Source organism: Camarhynchus parvulus, chromosome 14, assembly GCF_901933205.1.
Source record: "Camarhynchus parvulus chromosome 14, STF_HiC, whole genome shotgun sequence".
NCBI classification, from domain to species: Eukaryota; Metazoa; Chordata; class Aves; order Passeriformes; family Thraupidae; genus Camarhynchus; species Camarhynchus parvulus.
This window is the reverse complement of record NC_044584.1, coordinates 4997640-5020645: the sequence shown is the minus strand read 5'-3', so window position 1 is coordinate 5020645 and position 23006 is coordinate 4997640. Positions and strand designations below refer to the sequence as shown.

At 59.1% G+C, this 23006-nt stretch overlaps 1 protein-coding gene across 1 annotated transcript; it reads left to right on the top strand.

Moving 5' to 3' along the window:
• Window positions 1-2653: 2653 nt before the first annotated feature.
• Window positions 2654-21155, top strand: SYNGR3 (synaptogyrin 3). The gene is made up of 4 exons (XM_030958122.1): window positions 2654-2791; window positions 11951-12191; window positions 16639-16781; window positions 19082-21155. The coding sequence occupies exons 1-4, from the start codon at window positions 2693-2695 to the stop codon at window positions 19289-19291; spliced, it is 693 nt and encodes a 230-aa protein (XP_030813982.1). The 5' UTR covers window positions 2654-2692; the 3' UTR covers window positions 19292-21155.
• Window positions 21156-23006: the final 1851 nt, after the last annotated feature.

Below are 23006 nucleotides of genomic sequence, written 5' to 3'. Positions count from 1 at the left end.
CAGCTGATTCCCTGTGCAGCATCCCTGGGACACGCTGCTCCTGGAGGAGCAGGGCAGCCCGTGCCATCCCAGGAACCCTGGGCTGGTGGGTGTGGGGTGGTTTGTGCCCAAAGCATGAAATGGATGTGTGAGGATGCTGAAACAGCTGCTTCTGAACTGCTGAAGCTGATTGAAAACCCCACCTCGGGTAATCCCTTCAAGTTAATTTGGTCTTTGTTCCTGACCTGCAATTCAGGGATGAGCTGGCAGTGGTGCTCTTGGCACTGGGCTCCCATCCCTGGCCAGCTCCACGAGCCATCCTGCCAGCAGAAAGCTGGAGGGACCAACCTGTCATTTTCTTCATGGCCAGTTTGGTTTTGCCTAGAAAAATGTGCTGGTTCCTGAGCTGGTGGCATTGAGGAATGAAGGGCTGGATTCTGCTTTTCCTGCTGCGAGTCAGAAATAGACCTGGAGAGGTGATGACTCACCTGTAATGGAGAAAAACTGCGTGGCATCATTATGAGCTTCAACAGTTAAATCCTGGCTCCAACCTGCCAGAGAGAACAGGCTGACAAAGCAGCAAAAGGCCAAAAGGAGCTGGAGACAGGATCCAGCACCCGGCAATCCTTGGCTCTGCGGCTGTATCCTGTGTGTGAGGGGTGTGACACGCCTGCCCCACAGGTACCCTGTGTGCTGGGGCAGGGGAATGGGGCTGCAGGGGGCAGGGCAGCTGTGTGGGGCCAGGAGAAGCCCCCAGCCCCACAGCCCCACAGCCCCACAGCCCCACAGCCCCACAGCCCCACAGCCCCACAGCCCCACAGCCCCACAGCCCCACAGCCCCCAGCCCCACAGCCCCACAGCCCCACAGCCCTCAGCCCCACAGCCCCCACAGCCCCACAGCCCCCAGCCCCACAGCCCCACAGCCCCACAGCCCCCAGCCCCACAGCCCCCAGCCCCACAGCCCACAGCCCCACAACCCCCAGCCCTAGAGCCCCACAGCCCCACAGCCCCCTGCAGCCCCACAGCCCCACAGCCCCACAGCCCCACAGCCCCCTGCAGCCCCACAGCCCCACAACCCCACAGCCCCGTGCCAGCAGGGCGGGCGGGCTCCTCCCGGCTGCGCCTTCCCCTGCAGCTCCCGTCCGGAGCAGGGATGATGTCAGGGTTGTCATGGCATCGGTATCTATGGAACCGGGATCAGCATCGCCGCCGTGCTCAAAACCAGCTCGGGGCACGGGCCTGGAGCCGCGGGGGGAACTCCCTGCGCGCTCATCGGGGGTTTCCCTCTGAGCTTCTTCCTTTTCCTCCTTGCTGCTGTCCATGGGGAGGGAGCAGGGATGGGGCAGGGCAGCTCTGGGTGGCTCCTTCCGTGTGTAAGGAAAGCGAGAGGTCAGCCCCATCCATTTTCACTTCCCTTTTCTTGCACCAGCTCTGAATGTGCAACAGCAAAGAGCAAAACCAGCCAAACCTTGCCCTCTGCTCTCGGCCCCTGGCCCTGGTGAGTGCCAGGTCTGAGAGCCCTCCCGGCTGCAGGGCCTCTGGGGGTCCCCAAAGGGTGACAGCCGCCCTTTGTGGGGGTCTGGGCACAGCAGGGGTGTTTATTTTAGGGTCAGTGCCCACAGCAGAGGTGAGCTGAGCAGCGTGGTGACCTCCCTGTGCTCCAGGCCATGGCATCGCCCTCCTGCCAACAGCCCAGCTGCTCACAGGGAGCCTTGGCCATTGCCTGGTGACACTGGCATGGCAGGGTGACCCTTGCAAGGACACCCCACCCCTGCCCGTGGCATGCTATCCCCAGAGGCAGCACGGTGACCACAGGACGGTAATTCTTGGAACAGCACAGTGACCCTGGCAGTGGCAAGGTGTCCTGGCTGTTCTGTGGTGTCCCCAGCCATAGCACAGTGACACGGCCACAGCATGGTGACCATGGACACAGCACAGCGGCACTGGCACAGCTGCGCTGTGGTGGCAATGCCCGCAGCTCGGTGACAGTGCCTGTCATACTGTCACACTGCCCATGTCTACAGCTCGGTGACAGTGCCTGTCCCACTGTCACAGTGCTCAGAGCCCCATCCCGGTGTCGGGGGCTGTCACAGTGTCACTGTGTCACAGTGTCACGGGCTCTCCCGTGCCCACAGCTCGGTGACAGTGCCTGTCCCGCTGTCACAGTGCCCTGAGCCCTACCCTGCTGACAGTGCCTGTCAAGGCAATGGGTGAAGTGTGTCCACTGTCACAGTGCCAACTGGGTGACAGTGCCTGTCCACTGAATACCCTGAGCCCTATCCTGGTGACAGTGCCTGTCACAGCGCCCACAGCTGGGTGACAGTGCCTGTCCCACTGTCACAGTGCCCACAGCTGGGTGACAGTGCCTGTCCCACTGTCACAGTACCCTGAGCCCTATCCTGGTGACAGTGCCTGTCACAGCGCCCACAGCTGGGTGACAGTGCCTGTCCCGCTGTCACAGTGCCCACAGCCCCATCCCGGTGTCGGGGGCTCAGCTCGGGCTCTCAGCACCGGGAGCGCGCCCCGCGCCGGCCGCGCGCACCTGCCCGTGCCCACCACCCCGTTTCTCCCCCCCTCACCCCACGGGTGGTTCCTCCCGCGGCCCGCACGCGGCGCTGCGGACGAGCCCACGAGGGAGGGGCGCGGGGGGCGGGCGCGCGGCCGGCGCGGGCCGCGCGCGGCGGGGGCTCGGCTGGGCGCGGAGCGGGGGAAGATGGAAGGAGCGTCCTTCGGAGCGGGCCGGGCGGGGGCGGCCATCGACCCCGTGGATTTCCTCAAGCAGCCGCAGACCCTGCTCCGGGTCACCACCTGGGTAAGGCGGAACGGCCGCGGCGGCGCGGGGATGGGCAGCGGCGGTGCGGGGACAGCGCCCGGTGCGGCGGGCAGAGCCCGGGTGATGGGCAGTGCCCGGGGATGAGCAGTGCCCGAGCGATGGGCAGCTCAGGTGCATCGTGCCCGCAGCCGGTGCATCGTTCCCGGTGCCGGTGCGCTGCCGCTGCCGCTGCCGGTGCGGTGCCGGTGTCGGCGTCGCGGGTGCTGCCGGTGCCGGTGCCGGTGCCGCTGCCGCTGCCGGTGCCGCTGCCGGTGCGGTGCCGGTGTCGGCGTCGCGGGCGCTGCCGGTGCTCGGTGCGCTGCCGCTGCCGGTGCCGCTGCCGGTGCCGGTGCCGGTGCCGCTGCCGCTGCCGGTGCGGTGCCGGTGTCGGCGTCGCGGGCGCTGCCGGTGCCGGTGCCGCTGCCGGTGCCGGTGCCGGTGCCGCTGCCGGTGCCGGTGCCGGTGCGGCGGGCGCTGCCCAGCCCCGCGGGCAGTGCCGGTTCCCGGGGGAGCCGGCAGGGAGTTTTCTCGGGGACGGGGCCGGGATGCGCCGCCGCCGCTCTCCCGTGCGGTGCCGGAGGACGGGGCTCGGAGCCGCAGGCAGAGGACATTTTCCTGCCTTCCACGCTCCGTGCATGCGTGTGTGTGACAGAAATCCGGGAGCCGGCCCTGCCCAGCTCCCCGGTGCTGCCGAGAGGATGTCGTGTTTGTTGGACGTTTCCCATCCGTGAATTCCCAGTGTGGAGCAGGAGGTGGAATGGGCAGTGCAGGGCTCAGGGAAGGCGCTGGTGCTCCGTGCCCAGGGTACCCCTAGGGCCAAGGCTAAGGACAGTCCCTGATTTGCCTCCCCCAGGCTGGCTTTTTCCTGGGATCTGCAGGTGTGTGGGGCCTTGGCAGGTCAGGAATGCCGGGTCCTTCCCAAAAACCCCGCTGTGGGAAGGATCTGCCATCTGCCCGGCTCTCGCCTGGCTCCAGCGCTTGGCTGGAGGCTGTGGATGAGCCTGGGGCTCGTCCTCGCCCATGTCACACCTGTGCTGGCCCTGTGTCTCTGTGGCAGCGCTCAGCGAGGCAGGGAGCTCACAAAGCTGTGCTGGGGAGGTGCAGCCATCCCCAGCTGCCCTCCTTCCAGCAGGCACCAGGGGCTCTCCGGCCTGGGCTGCCCTGGGAGAGGCCCCAGCACAGCACATGAGCAATTCCAACTGCAATCACATGCTCAGAGTCAAACCACACGCTGCAGTGTGTGCCTGATGGGAGCTGCTGTCCTTCCCAGGCCTTGGAGAAGGCCCACAGCTCCATTGATGGGGAAAAATGAGGCCAGGGATGGATCTGGGGCATCCAGACTCATGGACGTGGTGTGGAACTTGAGGCATTTTGGGCAGGGTTGAGGGGCAGGGCAGCAGTTGTTTCCTAGAAGAAAACTTGGTCTGGATCCTCCTGGATCCTCCTTGCTGGCAGTGCTGTAGGGTTTGGGCACAGTTAAATCAATCTGGTGAGTTCAGCCCCTCGTGAAATAAATGTGTCAGCTCGGGAGGCAGCCCGAGGCTTTGCTGGGTCCCTGCTGCATCCCTGGCTGCTGTCCTGGGTGGGTGGCAGTGCTGTGGCACGTGGTGACACCGTGCTGGTGGCAGGGCAGGAGCTGGAGCCGATGCCCTGCTGCCATCCCTGATTGCCAGACCTTGCCAGGGCTCCCTGCCTGCCCTCGCAGGGGGGATGAGCCGCCTGTGGGGCAGCCCTGGGCTGAGGGCAGCTTTGGGGTGGGATTTCTCACGTGGTTGTCCTTCCTGTGCCTCGGCAGCACAGCTTGGTGCCTGGTTACCCTGAGCAGCTGGATCCCACAGCGGGGCAGGAGCCCTGCTCTGGGTGTGGGCTCAGCTTCTCCTGGGGAAAGGAAGGGCTGCCAGCATGGGCTGGGTTGGATGGGGCTGATGGAGAAATCCCACAGGGCTTGGGGCCAGCCCCAGGTGCCTGAGGTAGGTGGTTCGGGCTGGTTTGGGTGATGGCCACTGCTGGGGCTTCCCACCACCACAGGAAGGTCCAGTTCCCTTTTCTGGGACTCCAGTGGCTGCCTGGGGGACCTTGTGCTGGCAGACATGTGAGGGGCTGGCAGGTGAATGGTGACCAACACAGAAATCCCCAAATGTCAGCGGTGCCCAAAGGGGATTCCTGGTTCTGCCTCCCCCTGTGAGAGTAATTCTGAGTATCTGGGGGGGAAAAACACCACTCCTGCCTTGAGCTGCAAAAACAAAAGCTGGAAAGAACCATTTAACAGTTCCTCATTCATCTCTTCCCTCTCTGTCTGATGCAGTTTGTCAGATGAAGATGTGATCGCGCTTGTGGTTTCCTTTTGAGACATTTTTTGCACAGCCAAACAGAGTCGATATTCACGAGGGCTGCCTGCAGAACCATGAGCTCCTTTCTCTGTCACTGCCCGTGCCAGCCAGGCCTTCAAGTGGCCACTCAGCTCCCCAGGGCAATTGTTCGTTTAACACAGGCTTTGGTTTGGCTTTTAAAAGCAGTTTTGCAAAATATTTTCAGCAATAAACTTTTGCAGCAATTCCTGTGATTCCATGCAGGGCAGCAGGAGAAGCTCAGTGCTGGGTCCCATCAGTGCACCCTCACCCCCTGACTCACCCATCCCATCCATCCCATCCCATCCCATCCCATCCCATCCCATCCCATTATCCCATCCCATTATCCCATCCCATTATCCCATCCCATCCCATCCCATCCCATCCCATCCCACCCCATCCCATCCCATCCCATCCCATCCCATCCCATCCCATCCCATCCCATCCCATCCCATCCCATCCCATCCCACCCCATCCCACCCCATCCCATCCCATCCCATCCCATCCCATCCATCCCACCCATCCCATCCCTCCCATCCCATCCCCCCCCCCCTCATCCCCTCCCTCCCACTACCATCCCATCCCATCCATCCATCCACCCATCCCACCCCATCCCACCCCATCCCATCCCATCCCATCCCATCCCATCCCATCCCATCCCATCCCATCCCCTCTCTGCCTCCCCGTGGCTCAGCAGAGGTGCAGGGAATGAGCTCTGGATGGCTCCTCAGGGGTTCCACTGACTCCTGAGCACTCAGGGCTCTCAGGGAAGAGCTCCAAGGCTGCCCTGGCACTCCAGGGCCCCCCAGCAATGCTCAGAGCCATTAGCATGATCTGAGCAGCCTCAGACTTCAGTCCTGACCACTTTTCACAAGGGTCATCAGATTTCTGCCTTAATTTTCTCTTTCTGCAGGCTGTGGATTAAAGGCAGGACTTAAACTTAACATTTTGGTAATGGAATTATAGGGGAGCTTTGCTGCATCTGAGCTTAGAATGGCTCTGAATTGTCATGCTCCTGTCATCTCTGGTTTCAAGCACTGCTGCTGTGCCGTGTGCTCAGATTGCAGGACGAGATTGGGAGCCTTGAATGAGCGCTGTGTCTCAGCCAGCATCTCTTACCACATCAGAAAAAGTAATTCAGGAAAAATCAGTCATGTGGTCATCAACAGACATCCTCCCAAGCTGATTAGCCTGGTGAACGTGGCCCTAAACCTATCACAGGCAGCATCAGCTGTGCCAGAGCCACGCAGGCCTTCCCTCGGTGGCATCTCCGTGGTCCCGTGGGAGATCTGCAGTGCCTAAAGCTGAGCTTTGGTCTTACAGCCCCAAAAATGGTGCAGATCAGTGCTGGAAACCCCCCTGTGTGAATAAACTGCAGGGGGACCAGGGGCTGAGTGCCCCCTGTGCCAGGGCATCTGTGCCAGGCCCGTGCACAGCCCAGGGCTTACAGGGAATTAGGGAAACACTCGCTGCTAGGCAGGATTGAGCCTCTGCTAATTTGACCTGAATTGTTTTCCTTTCCCATTTCGTGGTGCCTCCTTCCCTCTGGGGAGGGCAGGGAGCTGAGCAGGAGGGGTTTGGGGGGCAGTGAGGGATCTCAGGAGGGGTTTGGGGGGCAGTGAGGGATCTCAGGAGGGGTTTGGGGGGCAGTGAGGGATCTCAGGAGGGGTTTGGGGGGCAGTGAGGGATCTCCAGGGGTTTGGGGGGCAGTGAGGGATCTCAGGAGGGGTTTGGGGGCAATGAGGGATCTCAGGAGGGGTTTGGGGGGCAGTGAGGGATCTCCAGGGGTTTGGGGGGCAGTGAGGGATCTCAGGGGGATTTGGGGGGCAGTGAGGGATCTCAGGAGGGGTTTGGGGGCAGTGAGGGATCTCAGGAGGGGTTTGGGGGGCAGTGAGGGATCTCAGGAGGGGTTTGGGGGGCAATGAGGGATCTCCAGAGCTTGGCCTGGCTCTCTGCACCCGTGGGCAGGAGGCAGGGCAGAGGAGATGAGCTCTGGGCTGTTCCTCCTCGTGCACTCCATCTCCTCCACGCTGACGTGGATGTGTGTGCAACCAGAGCTGGGCTCTGCAGTCTCCTGCAGCCCCACACCTTCTGCTGGTGTTTTTTGTAGGTCCCCAGTGCAAGAGCAGCTCCTCAGCAGTGGGAAATGCTCACCTTAAGATGGCTGACAGCTCACACCGAAGCTCCCAGCTCCTGCTCTCCCGTGCTGTTTGCTTCTTGCTTTCCTCGCCTGCCTCTGCTCAGGCTGCTGGAGCACATTTTAGGGGATGGGCTGCAGAAAGCTGAGAGCAGCAGGGAGAAAACGGTGTGTGTGTGCTGGGGTGCAGGCTGCTGGAGCTTCAGGAGGGAAGGGGGATCTGCAGAGCACAACCCCAGGAGAAAGGCAGGCAGGCTGGGCAGCAGCACCCTCCAGATGGCAAAAATGGGCTGGAGGGAGGGCAGGCACAGCTCCAGCTCCATCCACACCCGAGAGGTGTCTCCATGTGGGCTCCTGCGAGGGCCTGAGGGGTCCAGCAGAATCCTGGAATGGTTTGGGCTGGAAGGAGCCTTAAATCCCACCCAGTGCCACCCCTGCCATGGCAGGGACACCTCCCACTGTCCCAGGTGCTCCCAGCCCTGTCCAGCCTGGCCTGGGGCACTGCCAGGGATCCAGGGGCTGCTCTGGGCACCTGTGCCAGGGCCTGCCCACCCCCTGAGCAGAGACAGTGTCCCATTGTCCTCTCCCATTGTCCTGTCCCATTGCCCTGTCCCCCTGCCCTGTCCCCCTGCCCTGTCCCACTGTCCTGACTCATTGTCCTGTCCCACTGTCCCACTGCCCTGTCCCACTGTCCTCACCTATTGTCCTCTCCCATTTTCCTGTCCCACTTCCCTGTCCCAATATCTGTCCCCTTGTCCTGTCCCACTGCCCTGTCCCGCTGCCCTGTCCTGCTGCCCTGTCCCCTTGTCCTGTCCCATTCTCCTGTCCCCCTGCCCTGTCCCTCTGTCCCCTGCCCTGTCCCACTGTCCTGTGTCACAGAAACGCTGCCTGGCCTGCAGAGGTGTCTCTCCTTGCTTGCACTCACACTTCAGCCTGGGTGAGCTGTGCTGCTGGCTCCATCAACAGCAGAGCTCCCAGATGCTCCTGGTGTGGTGGAGCCCCAGCTCCCCGTGCACCAGCAGCCCCTCCATGTCCCCGTGGGTCTGGGGGCTGCTCTGCTCGCTCCAGGGTGGGGCTGAGGCTCCTCTGAGTGCTGAGGGGCAGCTCTGGATGGAGGGGATGGGAGAGCAGAGCTTTCCTCCTTCCCATTGCCCTGCAGCCCCGGGCAGGGCAGCGCTCGTGCTCTGCTGCAGCTGCTGCAGCTGCTGGGGTTAATCCCAGCGCTGAGGAGCCCCCAAACCAGGAGCCCTGAGCTGCCAGCACATCCCATGGCAGCTCTGGCGGGATGCAAGGATGGAAAATGCAATTTCCCACCAGGCTGCCTGGGGGGAATCCAGTTTTAGGCTGTGCCTTGCACTGCTTCAGCCAGGAAAAGCAGAATTTGTTGGTGGTGGTGTTGGGTTGTTCAGCTGGAAAATGGAGTGTCCTGTGAAGGCAAATCCTCTGAGATGCTGCTCAGGCCCACCAAACCTCGCTCACAGTGGAAAATCTGACCTTGTGTTTTCCCTTTCGAGTCTCTGATGGGCTGGCTGGGGCTTTGAGCCACTGTGGGTTGTGGAGGTGATGGGGAAAATGCACTTGTTCTGTGGGAACTTCAGAAAAAACACAGGGGGTTTATTTCCCTGCCCACATTTATTTCATCCACCCACGTTTTCCTAAAATAAAAGCACTTTTTCATCTATACTTAGAAAGACAACACCGAATTTATTCTCATTAAAACGTTTCACCAGCACCAGTGGGTTTTTTAAGAAAAACCATAACATTACATTCCTGGGGTGAGGGAGAGGTAACCCATGGCAAGGCACGTTTTGACAGGAATGTTCCAGGCAGTGCTGATGTTTTGAGCTCCTCTATCAAATGTGTGCACTTGGAAATTGTGGCTGCTTTGGCCTCCCAAGGAAAAGCTGCCTGTCCTGTGTTTTGTACATTAAAATGTTCTTGTGCCTCGTGGTTTGAGCCACTTGGCTTGTCTGGCAGCAGGGAGGATGCTCTGCTTTCCAAAATCCTTTGGAACTGGAAGTTAAGTGATAAAACATCCTTTTAAAATAAAATAAAAAAAAAAAATTGACATTGAGAGCCCCAGGTGTGCAAAGCTGGTGCAGGCACCACACACCTGTGCTGGGCCACCCTGAATTGTGTTTATGGGAGCTCCCCCTCCCCAGCAGAGCTCTGGGCTCCAGCAGGGCCCCACAAGCTTGGAGCGGGCTGATGATCCTGGGGGGACTGAGTGGAACTGCTCAGAGCAGCTGAGTTCAAGTTTGCTGCCCTGCCAGAGCAGTAATGGTATGGAATCAGAGGTCCTCAATTATTCATGTTTTCCAGAATCACATTACTTCTTCCCAGGGCCTGCTTCACAAATGCTGCTGCTATTTCTGATGGTAAATAACAATTCTGCATTATTTATGAGCAGATTTTTACAACTGCTGATGCTACAGCTGCTGCCAAAGCCCTGGGAAAACGATTAGGGCTGTTTGTTGTTGTTTGTGCCTTACACACAGCCCCTCCTGGGTGAGGATGAGGAGGGTGGGGATGATGGTGAGGATGGGGAGGATGAGGATGGTGGGGATGATGGGGATGGGCATGGTGGTGATGGGGAGGATGAGGATGGTGATGGGGATGATGATGATGATGATGGTAAGGATGGTGATGGTGATGATAATGATGGTGATGATGATGAAGATGGTGATGAAGATGGTGATGGGGGTGGTGATGATGATGGTGATGATGATGGGGGTGGTGATGATGATGGGGATGATGATGGTGATGATGATGGTGATGATGATGAGGATGATGATGATGATGATACTGATGGGGATGATCATGATGATATGATGGTGATGATGATATGGGGATGGTGATGATGATGCTGCTGCTGCTGTGCCATCCCCAGTGCTCCCCAAGCACAGCACAGTGAGGAACAGGGTGCAGGTGCCACAGGGTGACATGGGTGGCCCCCCCTGAGGTGCCACAGGGTGACGTGGGTGCCCCCTGAGGTGCCACAAGGTGACATGGGTGCCCCTGAGATGCCACAGGGTGACGTGGGTGGCCCCTGAGCTCGTGGCTGGAGCTCAGGGCTGACCTGAGCTGGGGATGGGTGTGTTCCAGGGCCCCAGGCCGTGACTGAACTCCCAGAGGAGGAAGAGGAGAGGATCGGTCCCTGTGTTCTGTTAGAGGGTGGTTGGACCTTGGGGGAGGTTTGCCCACTGTGGGCTCTGCTCCATTTCCCCTGCTCGGTGACACAGCTTCCCTGGGAGCTGCAGGAGGTGACACAGGTGACTGGGAGAGCCCCCAGCTGGGCTTCACACAGCGTCACCTGTGTGACACTGGTGCTGGTCGTGCTGTCCCTGCAGGGACAGCCTCTTGTCTCTGCCCTGCATGCCTGGGAGCAGCAGGGAGGCAGCAGCGCTGCTGGTGCTGGCAGGGCTGAGATCAGAGGCTCCCGGTGTGAGGGAGATGTGCCTGCCCTGCCCTGCCCTGCCCTGCCCTGCCCTGCTCACAGCCCCTGCCCGGGGATCCAGGGCAGGATCCAGGGCGGGATCCAGGGCAGGTTGTGCTGCTCCTGCAGCCTCCGCTCCGGCCTTTGGGGCTAAGGGAATTCCTGGGGCTGCAGCAGGGGATGGTGTCACCTGAGGCAGCCACTGCCATGGCTCCTTCCCTGCCTGCAGGGGTGTGACAGGGGTGTGACATGGGTGTGACAGGGGTGTGACAGGGGTGTGATATGGGTGTGGCAGGGGTGTGGCAGGGGTGTGACAGGGGTGTGACCTGGGTGTGACAGGGGTGTGACATAGGGTGTGACAGGGGTCTGACATGGGTGTGACATGGGTGTGACATAGGGTGTGACAGGGGTGTGACAGGGGTGTGACAGGGGTGTGACATGGGTGTGGCAGGGGTGTGACAGGGGTGTGACAGGGGTGTGACAGGGATGTGACATAGGGTGTGACGTGGGGTGTGACAGGGGTGTGACATGGGTGTGACATGGGTGTGCCGTGGGGGTGTGACATGGGTGTGACAGGGGTCTGACAGGTGTGATATGGGTGTGACAGGGGTGTGACAGGTGTGATATGGGTGTGACAGGTGTGACGGGGGTGTGACACCTGTGGTGCCAGCGTGGCCACCTGGGCAGCCCCAGCAGCCCCTCCCTTCTGTCCCTCCTGGCCCAACCAGGTCACTGGTAATGCATTCAGGAGCTGCACCTTTCAGCCCCTGCTAAAAAATCGCCCTGCTGCTCCCAGGGCAGCCTGTGCCACCTTCCCACACGTGTCCCCTGTCCCCTCCAGCAGCCATCCCGCCCTTCCCTGGCTCAGCTGCTCAGCTGTCCCCTGTCCCTGGGGACACCAGGGGCTTTGTGGGGCCCAGCCTGGCAGCAGAGAGCAGCACAGCACAGAGTCCCTGCAGGGATGTGGGTATATTCTCCCTCCCCAGCGTGTCTGGAGAAGCAGGTCCTTACCCCGCTCAGCACAGCCGGGCACTGCAGGGCAGGAGGAGGTTCCAGCTCCCACAGGAGGAGCACCCAGGTGCAGCCTGGAGCCACCAACCAGAGCAGGGCCGGGATGTGTCTGACAGATGCCACGTTGCCATGGAGTCAGGGACGGGGTTGTCAGTGCTGGTGCTGCTGTTGGGGAGCAGAGTTCAGTGCCAGCAGCAGCCGGCTGTGCTCTGTGCCTGCTCCTGCAGATCTTCTCCATCGTGGTGTTCGGCTCCATCGTCAACGAGTGCTACGTGAACAAGGACAGCCAGCACCCCGAGCTGCTCTGCATCTTCAACGAGAATGAGAGTGCCTGCAGCTACGGCATCGCCGTGGGCGTCATCGCCTTCTTCGGCTGCATCTTCTTCTTCGTGCTGGACCTGCACTTCCAGCAGATCAGCAGCGTCAAGGACCGCAAACGGGCCGTGCTGCTGGACCTGGGCTTCTCAGGTACCCTGCTCTGCTTGGCTCTGCTCTGCTCTGCCCTGCTTGGGTCTTCCCTTCCCTTCCCTTCCCTTCCCTTCCCTTCCCTTCCCTTCCCTTCCCTTCCCTTCCCTTCCCTTCCCTTCCCTTCCCTTCCCTTCCCTTCCTTCCCCTTCCTTCCCTTCCCTTCCCTTCCCTTCCCTTCCCTTCCCTTCCCTTCCCTTCCCTTCCCTTCCCTTCCCTTCCCTTCCCTTCCCTTCCCTTCCCTTCCCTTCCCTTCCCTTCCCTTCCCTTCCCCACTCCTGTGCCTTGCCTGGGCACACCATGGGTGACACTGAGGAAGGCAGATGTGGTGGCCGGGGACACTGGGGTGTCATTTCCAAGGTGCTGGAGCATCCAGCCCTTGTTCAATAAAATTCACAGCCCCTTCCGTGGGGCTTGGTGCCTGAAATCCCTGGATCCCAGCAGAAAGGGGACACCACATCCCTCCTGTGGCTGCTGCTGTGTGGCACTGAGCCAGGCTGGGATCCTCCTGCCACCCTGGCAGCCTCTGCCCCCTGCCAGCCACGGGGCTGGCGCTGCTCTCAGACCCTGCCTGCTTCCCCTTTGTCCCCGTGGTGGATCCACGGAGAGGAGAAATGAGAGAACCATCCTGGAATCCTTGGAATCCCCGGAATCCTCAGATCCTGGAATGGTTCTTTTGGAAGGGACATCAAAGCTCCACCTTTAAAGGGACATTGGAAGGGACAGCAAAGCTCCACCTTCACTAGACCAGGATGCTCCAAAGCCAGTTCAACCCTTCCAGGGATCCAGGGGCAGCCACAGCTGCTCTGGGCACCCTGTGCCTGTTCCATCCCCACAGGGAAGAACTTATTCCTAAAATGCATCTGGGCAGTAACTGCGTGCTGGCTCTGGGGCACAGGTTCAGGGCCACACTGAAAGCAGCATTTACAGCCTTCTCTTCCAGCTGTTCCTCCAGCTGTTCCCATGGACAGCGTTTGCAGGATTCCAGCTGTGATTAGGGTGGTAACACATCTTCCCGGGTGTTTGCGCTCTGTTTGCAGACCCCTAAATGCTCATTATCTCCTTAATTGATCATTCTCTCGCGCGGTGCTCCCGGCTCTCCTTTCCCGGGCTGCTGGAGGCAGAGGAGCCGGGGCTGGCACATCCAGCCTCACGCACCCCGCCAGCTCAGCCCTCTCAGAGGGTTTGAAATTCGTGTCCAAGCATCCCCTGCACCTGGTTCTGGAGGCGCTGCCCACGCCTGGCCCCATCCCTGCGCTGGCAGTGCCACCTGCCCTGCCCGTGGCACTGAGGGCAACCGTGCTGTGCCCAGGGCTGCTCCTCCCTGCAGCACAGAACCTTCTGGAAGGCAGCAGGGCAGCGTTCCTGCCGCAGGTGCCGGGGCGTGGGGAAGGGAGGCCGGTGCTGCACAGGGGTTTCTCTGGCAGCCGCAGTGCCCAGCGCAGCCGTGCTGGCTCCGGGCTCTGCGTGATGTCATTTAACCCCTGGCAGCCCGGGGTGCCGCCGGGGGCAGGGCAGCAGTGCGGTGTCCTGCCGGGGAGGGTGAGCTGCGCTGGCTCCCGGGGCACACACAGGAACAGCTTCCCCTCCACAAACCAGTGCCAGCGCCGGTGCCAGTCCCTTGTGCCAGCCCTGTGCCCCAGCCTTGTCTCTGAGCATAACCAGTGCCATCCCCGTGTCCCCTGTGCCAGCCCCATGTCCCCTGTGCCAGCCCCATGTCCCTTGTGCCAGCCCTGTGCCCCAGCCTTGTCCCTGAGCCTGAGCAGTGCCAGCATCATGTCCCCATCCCTGTCCCTGAGCCTAACCAGTGCCAGCCCCATATCCCCTGTGCCAGCCCCATGTCCCCTGTGCCAGCCCTGTGTGCCCTGTGCCAGCCCTATGTCCCCAGCCTTGTCCTGAGCCCAACCAGTGCCAGCTCCCTGTCCCTTGTGCCAGACCTGTGTCCCCATCCCTGTCCCTGAGCCTAACCAGTGCCATCCCCATGTCCCAGCCTTGTCCCTGAGCATAACCAGTGCCATCCCCATATCCCCTGTGCCATCCCCATGTCCCCTGTGCCAGCCCTGTGTCCCTTGTACCAACCCCGTGTCCCCAGCCCTATCCCTGAGCCTAACCAGTGCCATCCCCATGTCCCTCGTGCCACCCCCGTGTCCCCAGCCCTGTCCCTGAGCCATCCTGCTGCTCCCACAGTGGGAATTATTAACCTTTGGGAGCTGCTCTTGTTTCACCTCTGGGTTTTTGAGTCCCAGAGTTCCCCCAGGGTGATTCTGAGCAGGGGCTGAGGGCCAATTGTGGGGTTTGGAGCTGGTTCCCATTCCAGGGAGGAGCTGCTGGGGAAGCCCCCTTGCACCAGCAGGGGACAGAAAACATGCCTGAGTTAAAGGGTGACCTTTGAGGAGTAAATCCCAGCAAATCTCTGCCCTTTAGTGCTGGCAACCAGTCACTGTGCTGGGGGGAAGTGAAAATGCTTGTGCAGGGATTTGGGTGGGGTTGGTGACAGGACTGGCTGCATTTGGTGAAGCGACTGGCATTTGGAAAAGGAAACCAAACCTTCTCTTGCTGTGAAGGGAGGATTCCTTCCGTGGCCAGAAGTGGTGGTTGGGAATTTCCAGGCCCAGCTGTGCTGGAGGAGACAAGGAATGTGTCTGAAACTGCAGTTAGGGGCAAATTCTGAATTAAAGGCCTTGAGCCCTGCGCCTCCAGCACTCGGTGCGGATGCTCCCAGGCTTTTTATGGCATATTTAGGGAAAACTGGCAAGAGAAATGGGAATAAATGGGAATAAAGGAAGGGTCTGCTCTCCCTGCAGTCATTCAGGGACTGGCAGCCTGGCTGCTCATCCTGCTGTGCTGATGGTCCTTGGGGGCTGCTGGGCAGCTCAGCACCCCCAGCATCCACGTGTGCAGTGGCACCCAGAGTCTGGGACATCAGCACTGATGGGGACCCTGAAAGCAGCACCATGGGAGGGTCCAGATGCTGCAGCTCCTCTTCCCAGAGCTGGAACACACCCCTGCTGCTGGCCCTGAGTGCTCCTGGCTTTTCCTTGAGCTGCTTGGCACTGGGCAGGCCTGGTGGCTGGGGATGGAATTAGGGCAGCTGCAGCCCTGTCTTTGCTTCCAGGCAGGAGTAATCAAATAACCACCAGAGTGTTTCTGCTCAGCTCCACAGGCCCAGGGGGATTCTCTGCAGGGATGAGCAGAGCTCTCACGTGTCATGGAATCACGGAATTACAGAATGGTTTGGGTTGGGAGGGGCATTAAAATCCATCTCATCCCACCCCTGCCATGGGCAGGGACACCTTCCGCTGTCCCAGGCTGCTCCCAGTATAAATATTCAGTATAAATCCACCCTCCTTCAGCCTAAGGCCATTTCCCCTTGTCCTGTTATTCCATGCCCTTGTGCAAAGTCCCTCTCCAACATGTCCAGGGAGGATGTGCTGTCCCTGGGGCTCACTGAGATCAGGCTGAGGCGAGGCTGAACCGAGCTTCAGGCAGGGAACATGCTGAGATGTCCCCACAGGGTCCTTCCATCTCTGGTTTTGTGTTCAAAAGGCTCCTTTTGGGCCATGGCTCCCAAAATTCCTGTTCCTATTGGAAGCCTCGGTGGATTGTGCAGCAGCAAAGGGGAGGAGCTGGGCAGGGCCAGCACTGAGCAGCGCTGTTCCTGTGGCAATTTTGAATGCATTTGAGACAGCACCTCTGAGTTGCTTTAGATTATTTGATTTCTTTTTCTTATCTTCTCCATAGCCAGGAAGGGTGAGTTCAGCTCACATCTTCACTGCATGGCTCAGAGGGTCACAAGACCTCTAGTTACAAGACCTTTTAAGGATTTATTATAAATAATATAAACAAAACACTGCCAACAATGGATATTTGTGCTTTTGACCCAATCCTTCAATATTTCAACTTATGGTCTCGTGCTACAGTGTAAGCTTTCTTAGCCAATCAAGTTAGGACACACAAACTTACAGTACTACGCTTTAAAACTCAAAACTTCCCTTTGCTTTGCTTAACGTGTCTCTGCTTTATAAAACTCTAAACTTTCTTCTCCTTAGCTTAATGTGTCCCTGCTTTATAAAACTGTAAACTTTCCTTTACTTAGCTTAACATGTCTCTGCTTTATAAAACTCTTTCTTCTACTTAGCTTAACGTGTCTGTGTTTTATAAAACTTGAAACTTTCTTCTGCGTAGCTTAACGTGTCTCTGCTCTATAAAACTCTAAACTTTCTTCTACTTAGCTTAACATGTCCCTGCGTTATAAAACTCTAAATTTTCTTCTATTTAGCCTAACATGTCTCTGCTTTAAGCCACAAATCCACATTCTCCCTTCCGGCACCTCAGTTTGGGAGCGTTTCCCAGGGTCTCGGATCAAACCCTGGGTTTAATTCCAAGCTTTGCCTTACAGCCCCAGAGTTCTGGGAGCTCCCTGCATTTCAGATTCCGTGTTCCCCTGCAGGTTTCCTGGCCTTCCTGTGGTTTGTGGCCTTCTGCTTCCTGGCCAACCAGTGGCAGAGGACGACGCTGACGCGGGGCTTCGCGCAGGGCGCCGACGCGGCGCGGGCGGCCATCACCTTCTCCTTCTTCTCCATCATCATCTGGGTGAGGGGCTGGGGGGGCCGGAGCAGAAATGAAACCCGCCTGAGCTGCTGGGGCAGGCTGGCTTTGCAGAAGTGAACCCTGCTGGGTGCTGCGGGGCTGTGCTGGGGAACCTGCACCGTGGAACTGGTGGTGTCTCACCCGGGGAGCTCGGCTCAGTCTCCTCTGCCTGGGGAATTCCAGGCTTCCCTTTCTCCCGGGGCTGGGAGGTTTTGTTCTCATTGAAAACGTGTGGCCAGCCACGAGCTGCCCTGGTTTCAGGGCCTCGTTGGAGGCAGGGAGTCCCCGGAGCAGATCTCTGCACTGAGCAGCTCCGTGGGATGCCTGGGGGACTTGGGGAGCTCTCAGGCTCATCAGCTCCTGCTGGGCCACACCAGCCTGGCCCCTCTGCTGTCCACCTGGAGAAGGGGCTTAGAAACCCCCCTTGATCCCATTTGCAGCCCCAGCGGGGCAGAGGGACTCCAGCCAGGGCTGTGAGAAACCCTGGGGCTCACCTGGAGCCCACATGCGCCTCAGACAGAGCAATCCTAGCTTTATGCACATGACAACAAGCTCTTGGCTGGCTGCTAATGCTTAGAGATATTTGGGGTTTATCATAGCTAGACCCATGAAAACATCGCTTAGGTGCTCACCAGCAGTCAAAAACCAACCTGAAATGCAGAACATAGGAAAACAGAATAAAGAAGAGAGAACATCACAGTGCCACCTCAATGCATGGTGAACACCATAATTCCTGTTCCATCACCTGGGATCCCTCTCAAAGACAAAGGGAGATCCCAGCATGTCTGGCATCTACCAGGAAAAATTGCAACAAACAAAGGTACCAAAGTCCTCAGGAATCAAAATATCCATAAACAGTTTGGAAAAGGGCTGAACAGCAGCCTGACAAAGATGAGGGTCAGCTATGAAGAAACATAAAAGGATCTCATAAAAGTCACTACAGAGCAAGAAACTGGCAGATGAATTTCACCAGAGCTGTGTGTGGAGAGGCAGGGATGGCTCTGGGTTCCCTCCATCCCTCCTGCAGCTTCCCCTGGGCACAGAGCCCCAGGATGAGCCCTAATTCCATGTTGCCTCAAAAGAACTGGGGCAAAAGCCAGTGCCAGGATTTCCGGCACAAGCCTCGCTCCACTTCTCCCCAGTTTAACTGCTCCCTGCTTTATGATTATCCCAATAAATCTCTTCTAATCCCAGCTCTTCCCCATCTCTGCCCTGGGGCAGGGCAGTGGGGGGGATGCTCCCCATCCCATCAGCATCTGCTCCCACTCGGGAGGGCCGTGGGGACACCGCTGTCACCCTGCCCCTTCCCGATGGTTGGGAAGCCATTCCTGGCCTCTACAGGCATTTTTAGCCTCCTCAGAACGTCATTTACGAACTAATTGAATTGTTAATGAATCCTCCTGGAAGGAGAGGAGCGCGGCGCCCTCCCGGCTTTGCCGCCCACATTTCCCAACCTCAATTCCAGCAACCTGGAAAGGGGTGAAAGAGCCTCGGCAGAACTGACCTATTTTCCTGGGCTGGCTCTCGGCAGCTCCCCCTCCCATCAGCAGATGTGTTTATTTGGGCCAGCTGTGCCAGATGTGCACGGCCAGGGCCCCCCAGCCGGGGCAGAGCTCTGGGGGTCCCCCTGCCCCACAGGAATGGCCTGTGGAGTGTTCTCGTGGGGTCGGGGGCTGGAGTGGCTCTCGGGTACAACAGAGTGGGGTGGCAGCGTGTGGGGTGCTGCATGGGCTCGGTGCTCTGCAGGGAATGGGGGATGTGGGGTGATGGGGATGTGGGGTGATGGGGATGTGGGGTGATGGGGGATGTGGGATCCGAAGGGCTGTAGGGTCCTGGGAGGACATGGGGTCCTGTGGGATTCGAGGTCCTGGGGGTTTGGGGGGTCCTTGGAGGATATGGGGTCCTGGTGGGATGCGAGGTTTGGAGAATCCTGGGAGGACATGGGGTCCTGTGGGATTTGAAGTCTTGGGGGTTTGGGGGGTCCTGGGAGGACATGGGGCCCTGGGGTGATGCTGGTGAGACACAGGATGCTGGGCGGACACGGGGTCCTGGGGAATGCGAGGTTCTGAGGGTTGGGAGGAGTCCTTGGAGGACATGGGGTCCTGGTGGGATTCAAGGTCCTGGGGGTTTGGGGAACCCTGGGGGACAGGGGGTCCTGGGGTGATGCTGGTGAGACCCAGGATGCTGGGGGTCCCAGGGGTCCCGGGGGGTCCCGGGGCGTTCCGGGGTGCAGGGGGGTCCCCGCCCTGCCCCGTGTGACCCCGCTGTCCCTCTCTGTCCCTCGCCGTCCCTGGCTGTCGCAGGTGGTGCTGGCGCTGCGGGCGCTGCAGCGGTACCGCCTGGGCACGGACATGTCGCTGTTCGCCACCGAGCAGTTCGGCACCGAGCCCAGCGCCTCCTACCCCGGCTACCCGGGCGGCAGCGGCGTGGAGAGCACGGAGACCTACCAGAGCCCGCCCTTCACCGAGACCTTAGAGGCCAACCCCAAAGGTTACCAAGTGCCAGCGTACTGAGGGGCTGCGGCGGGGCCGCCCCGCGGTCCCGTCCCCGCTGTCCCCAGCCCCGTTCCCTCGCCGTGGCCACTCAGTGCCGGGTCCCTTTATTAGCTCGTTGTGCAGTGAATTCTGTACAGTGGTATTGGTTCTTGTCTTACCTGTCCCAGGGTTTCTAAAAGCAGTGTTCCCTCTAAGCCGGGAGGAAGGAAGGTTGGTACCGCATCACCTACACGTGGGGAGGAGGAGGAGGAGGAAATGTCCCAAATGTCCCCTCCGAGCTCTGCTGGGAAAGCCCAGGGCGCCTTTTCCTCTTAGACAACAGCAGCTGAGGAATCCTTATCTCGTTCTTCCAGAGCTAACACAGAATCCATCGAGGCTGGGTGGGCAGTGGGCAGAGCTGGCCCTGGCTGCTCCCAATGTGGAGCTCCCAGCCCAGGTTCCAGGAAAGTGCCAAATTCACGGGGAAATCAGTGGTGTCTGTGTTGTTTTCCTTTGTATATACTTGCTGTACAAAGCAAATATCCAAACAGGTGTTTCCAAACTTGGTTTAGAGGCACGGGGGGGGCACAGCAGGCCGGGGTTGGGGTCAGTATCCAGAGGGCTTCTACGCTTCAGCAGGTTCTGGTTGAGGATTTAAAAAGTTGCTGTTTGAAATGGAAACCAGCAGGAGCTGGTGGCTAACTGGGAACAGCCTGTGATCAGCGGGAATGTGGCGCTTTGTGGTTCTGTTTCCTCGTGGGGGATTGGGAAATGTGTAAATTCCTAAGGAATCTTTGGTTGGCAGTGCTGACACATCCTCACCCTGGTGAGGTGAGGACCGAGGTGAGGGGCTCAGATTCAACATCCAAGGCCATTAGGAGCAATATTGGGCTTGTGTGTTTATTCTGGGAGCAGCCACCATCTGCCAGCTGCAGCAGAACCCAGGTGGGGACACGTGTGTCACCCTGCAGGAATGAGGGACTCAGGCAGGGAGCTGGGAAGGCTGCACAGGCCATTGGAGCCCATCCCGTGTGGGCTCACAGCCGTGTTTGGTGTGGGCAGAGTCAGTGAAAAGCATCCAGGAGGGAGGCTCGGGCTGGGGGTTCAGCTGCGAAGAGCAAAGGAAAGGAGGGAATGTGTCAAACCTTCATTGCCAGCTCTCCCTGCCCGTGTGGCAGCTGCTCCAGGCTGTGTCACCAAGGGCTGAAACTTGAATTCCCAGCCCGGGGCTGGCAGCTCCATCCCTGGAGGCTCCTGCTCCTGCCGCAGAGCCACCACTGCCTTGTGACCTCGAGAGGAGCAATAGCCACCCCCTGTCCCGTCCCCTCCCTGCCACAGGGCCTGGTCACCACCGCCACAGCTCGTCCTGCCGCAGATCAGAGCGCTAATTAACGAGCAGCAGGTAAATGCACTAATTAAGCAGCCAGTCATGCCCAGGTCACTGCCGGTGGCGCGTTGCTTGCCTTGGCGCCAGGTCCTGGCTGTCCCCAGCCCCTCACAGGTGCCTGACCATGAACACCCAGCCCAGAGCAGCATGAGCCTCAAGGGATTCCGGGATCTTTGTGGTTTTGTGGAGTTTTGCTGGGAAAGAAACGAAAAACCCCAAGGATTTTAATACAGGGTACGGTAGAACTGTAGCAATATTTTCCTTAGAGGGAACACTGAAACTTTAGCAGCACAAACAGTACTTGTGTTAATATTTTAGCAAAATTATAATCAATTTAAATGTTTAAATTGATTGTACGTGAGACAATGTTCGTTGGGTACGGTGTATTTTTTCTAACTATAATATAACTGTTGCAGAGTTTCCGTGTAACCGTAAAGAGCTAAAGCCGTGTCTGCCTGCGGGACACGTCCTGCCCCGTGTGCCCCCCCTGCTGAATATATCACGCTCTGAATGTCCCCCCCAGGCCTGCATTGCCTTTCTTTGCCCCCACACGCACATCCCACCACGCTGTGACCTCTGGAGCAGCAGCAGGGACACAGGGAGACACCAGCACCACTCCTGGTGCTTCCCAAAGCTCATTTCAGCTTCCCAGGGTTTCCTTTTCCTTGCTGGGCTGGGCAGGAGCAGGAGGAAGGGCTGGGGGCTTCTGGCAGCACAGGAGATGCTCCTGGAGTAAAGCAGAGCTGGGAGTAAATAACCTGCTCCCTGATTAAACCAGAGCTGGGAATAAATAACCTGTCAGCCTCAGCACTCAAGAGGCACCTGGAGGGAGGCGAGCCCTGCTCCTCTGCACCCACAGTGCCCGTGCCAGGCAGGGCAGGGGTGGCACCTCTGCTGGGGTGGCACTGGGACGGGCAGGAGCCACAGCCAGAGCGTTTGTCCAGGGAATGGCACCGGGCTGGTGTCCCATGGACCGTGCCAAGGCTGTGTCACCAGGCTGGATGGGACAGCCCCAAACTCCCTGGCTGTGGTGGGAGCCTTCGCCCACCTCAGCCTGCCTCACACAGCCCATCTGGGGGTGTGTGGGTGCAGCCCCCTGGGCTCAGGGGTGACACCCGTGCCTGGAATTCTGCCCCAAACCCTTGGGGAGCCCTCCCATTGTCCCCACAGTGTCCCCCCATTGTCCCCACAGTGTCGGGTGTCACTGTGCCCAGTGAGAGCCCCGGGTGTGCCCATCAGGGTGTGCAGGGAGCACTGTCACCAAACACACCCCAAGGTGGAGAACCAGAGCCATGGCTGCAGTAACCCCGGGGTTCAGGGACTTGGAACATCAATTTTCCTCTTTTCTGCTCTTTTTTCCCAGCTGTGCTACAGCAGCACTCAGCCCCTTGTAACCACCCAGGCCACATCCTAGGAGGGTGCCAGGGCTGTCCCAGATTTGTCCCAAAAGCATGCCAGGACTGTCCTGAGTGTGCCAGGGCTCTGCCATCCTCACAAGCTGTTTGTCGCCCTCTGTTCTCCCCAGAGGTCAGCAGCACCTCGAGCTCACAGAGGGCTCAGCTGTGCTCAGCCCAGCCCAAAAGCCTCTGCACAGTGTTAGCTCTAAATTTGGGTGTACAGAGCAGAACTCCAGCACTCTGCCCCACCCATCCTCTTGCTCCAGGAGGCTCTGTCACAGCACTGCTGTTCCTCAGCACTGAGGTAACCCCATCATGCACTGTGCAATTCAAGCATATTAAAAGATTTGGAATTCTTGCCAACATTTCAAGCTGTTCCTAGCAAAGGTGGGAGCTTTGCTTCAGTAAAAAAACATCCTCCCCCTGCATTACCTGCTCTGTGTCAGGGGCTGGAGCAGAGCCTGAAGCAAACCCCTCCCTTTACAGGGCAGCATTTGGGATCTCACTGCTCTTGTGGCTGGACACTGGGATGAGATTCCCAGCAGTTCATCCACAACAACCAGTGACCCCCCAGCAGTGCTGTTCTCTGCCCGCCAGTCCCTCCCAGGGCTGTCCTGTACTCCCCTCCCCGTGCCAGCCCCAGGCACAGCGCTGCCTCCTGGCTCTGCCCTCTGTTCCTTGGGAATTGCCATCATTGTTCCATGCAGTGGGAATTTCTCTCAATAAACACTGCTGTGTGTTTCAGACCCCTCCCAGCCCGTGCTGGCCCCAAGCAGGTGGCTCTGGTCCCCCCTGGTCCCGTTCTCAGTTCCATTTTGTCCCTGTGTGTGTCACAAGCCCCTCTCCCCCCAGTGAGGCTCAGCCCTCACTGCCTCAACTTGAAGCCCCAGTTCAGCTGCCTGGATTTTGTTGCAATACACATTCAAACCTCAGCTCCTTTCAGAGTTTTAATCTCCAACAGCTCCCACCT

Excerpts from the sequence above, each read along its gene's own strand:
- SYNGR3 (XM_030958122.1), top strand. The coding sequence starts at position 2,693 with ATGGAAGGAGCGTCCTTCGGAGCGGGCCGGGCGGGGGCGGCCATCGAC. Across the intron at positions 2,792-11,950 it reads TGCTCCGGGTCACCACCTGG|ATCTTCTCCATCGTGGTGTT; the intron begins GTAAGGCGGAAC and ends CTGCTCCTGCAG. Across the intron at positions 12,192-16,638 it reads GCTGGACCTGGGCTTCTCAG|GTTTCCTGGCCTTCCTGTGG; the intron begins GTACCCTGCTCT and ends GTTCCCCTGCAG.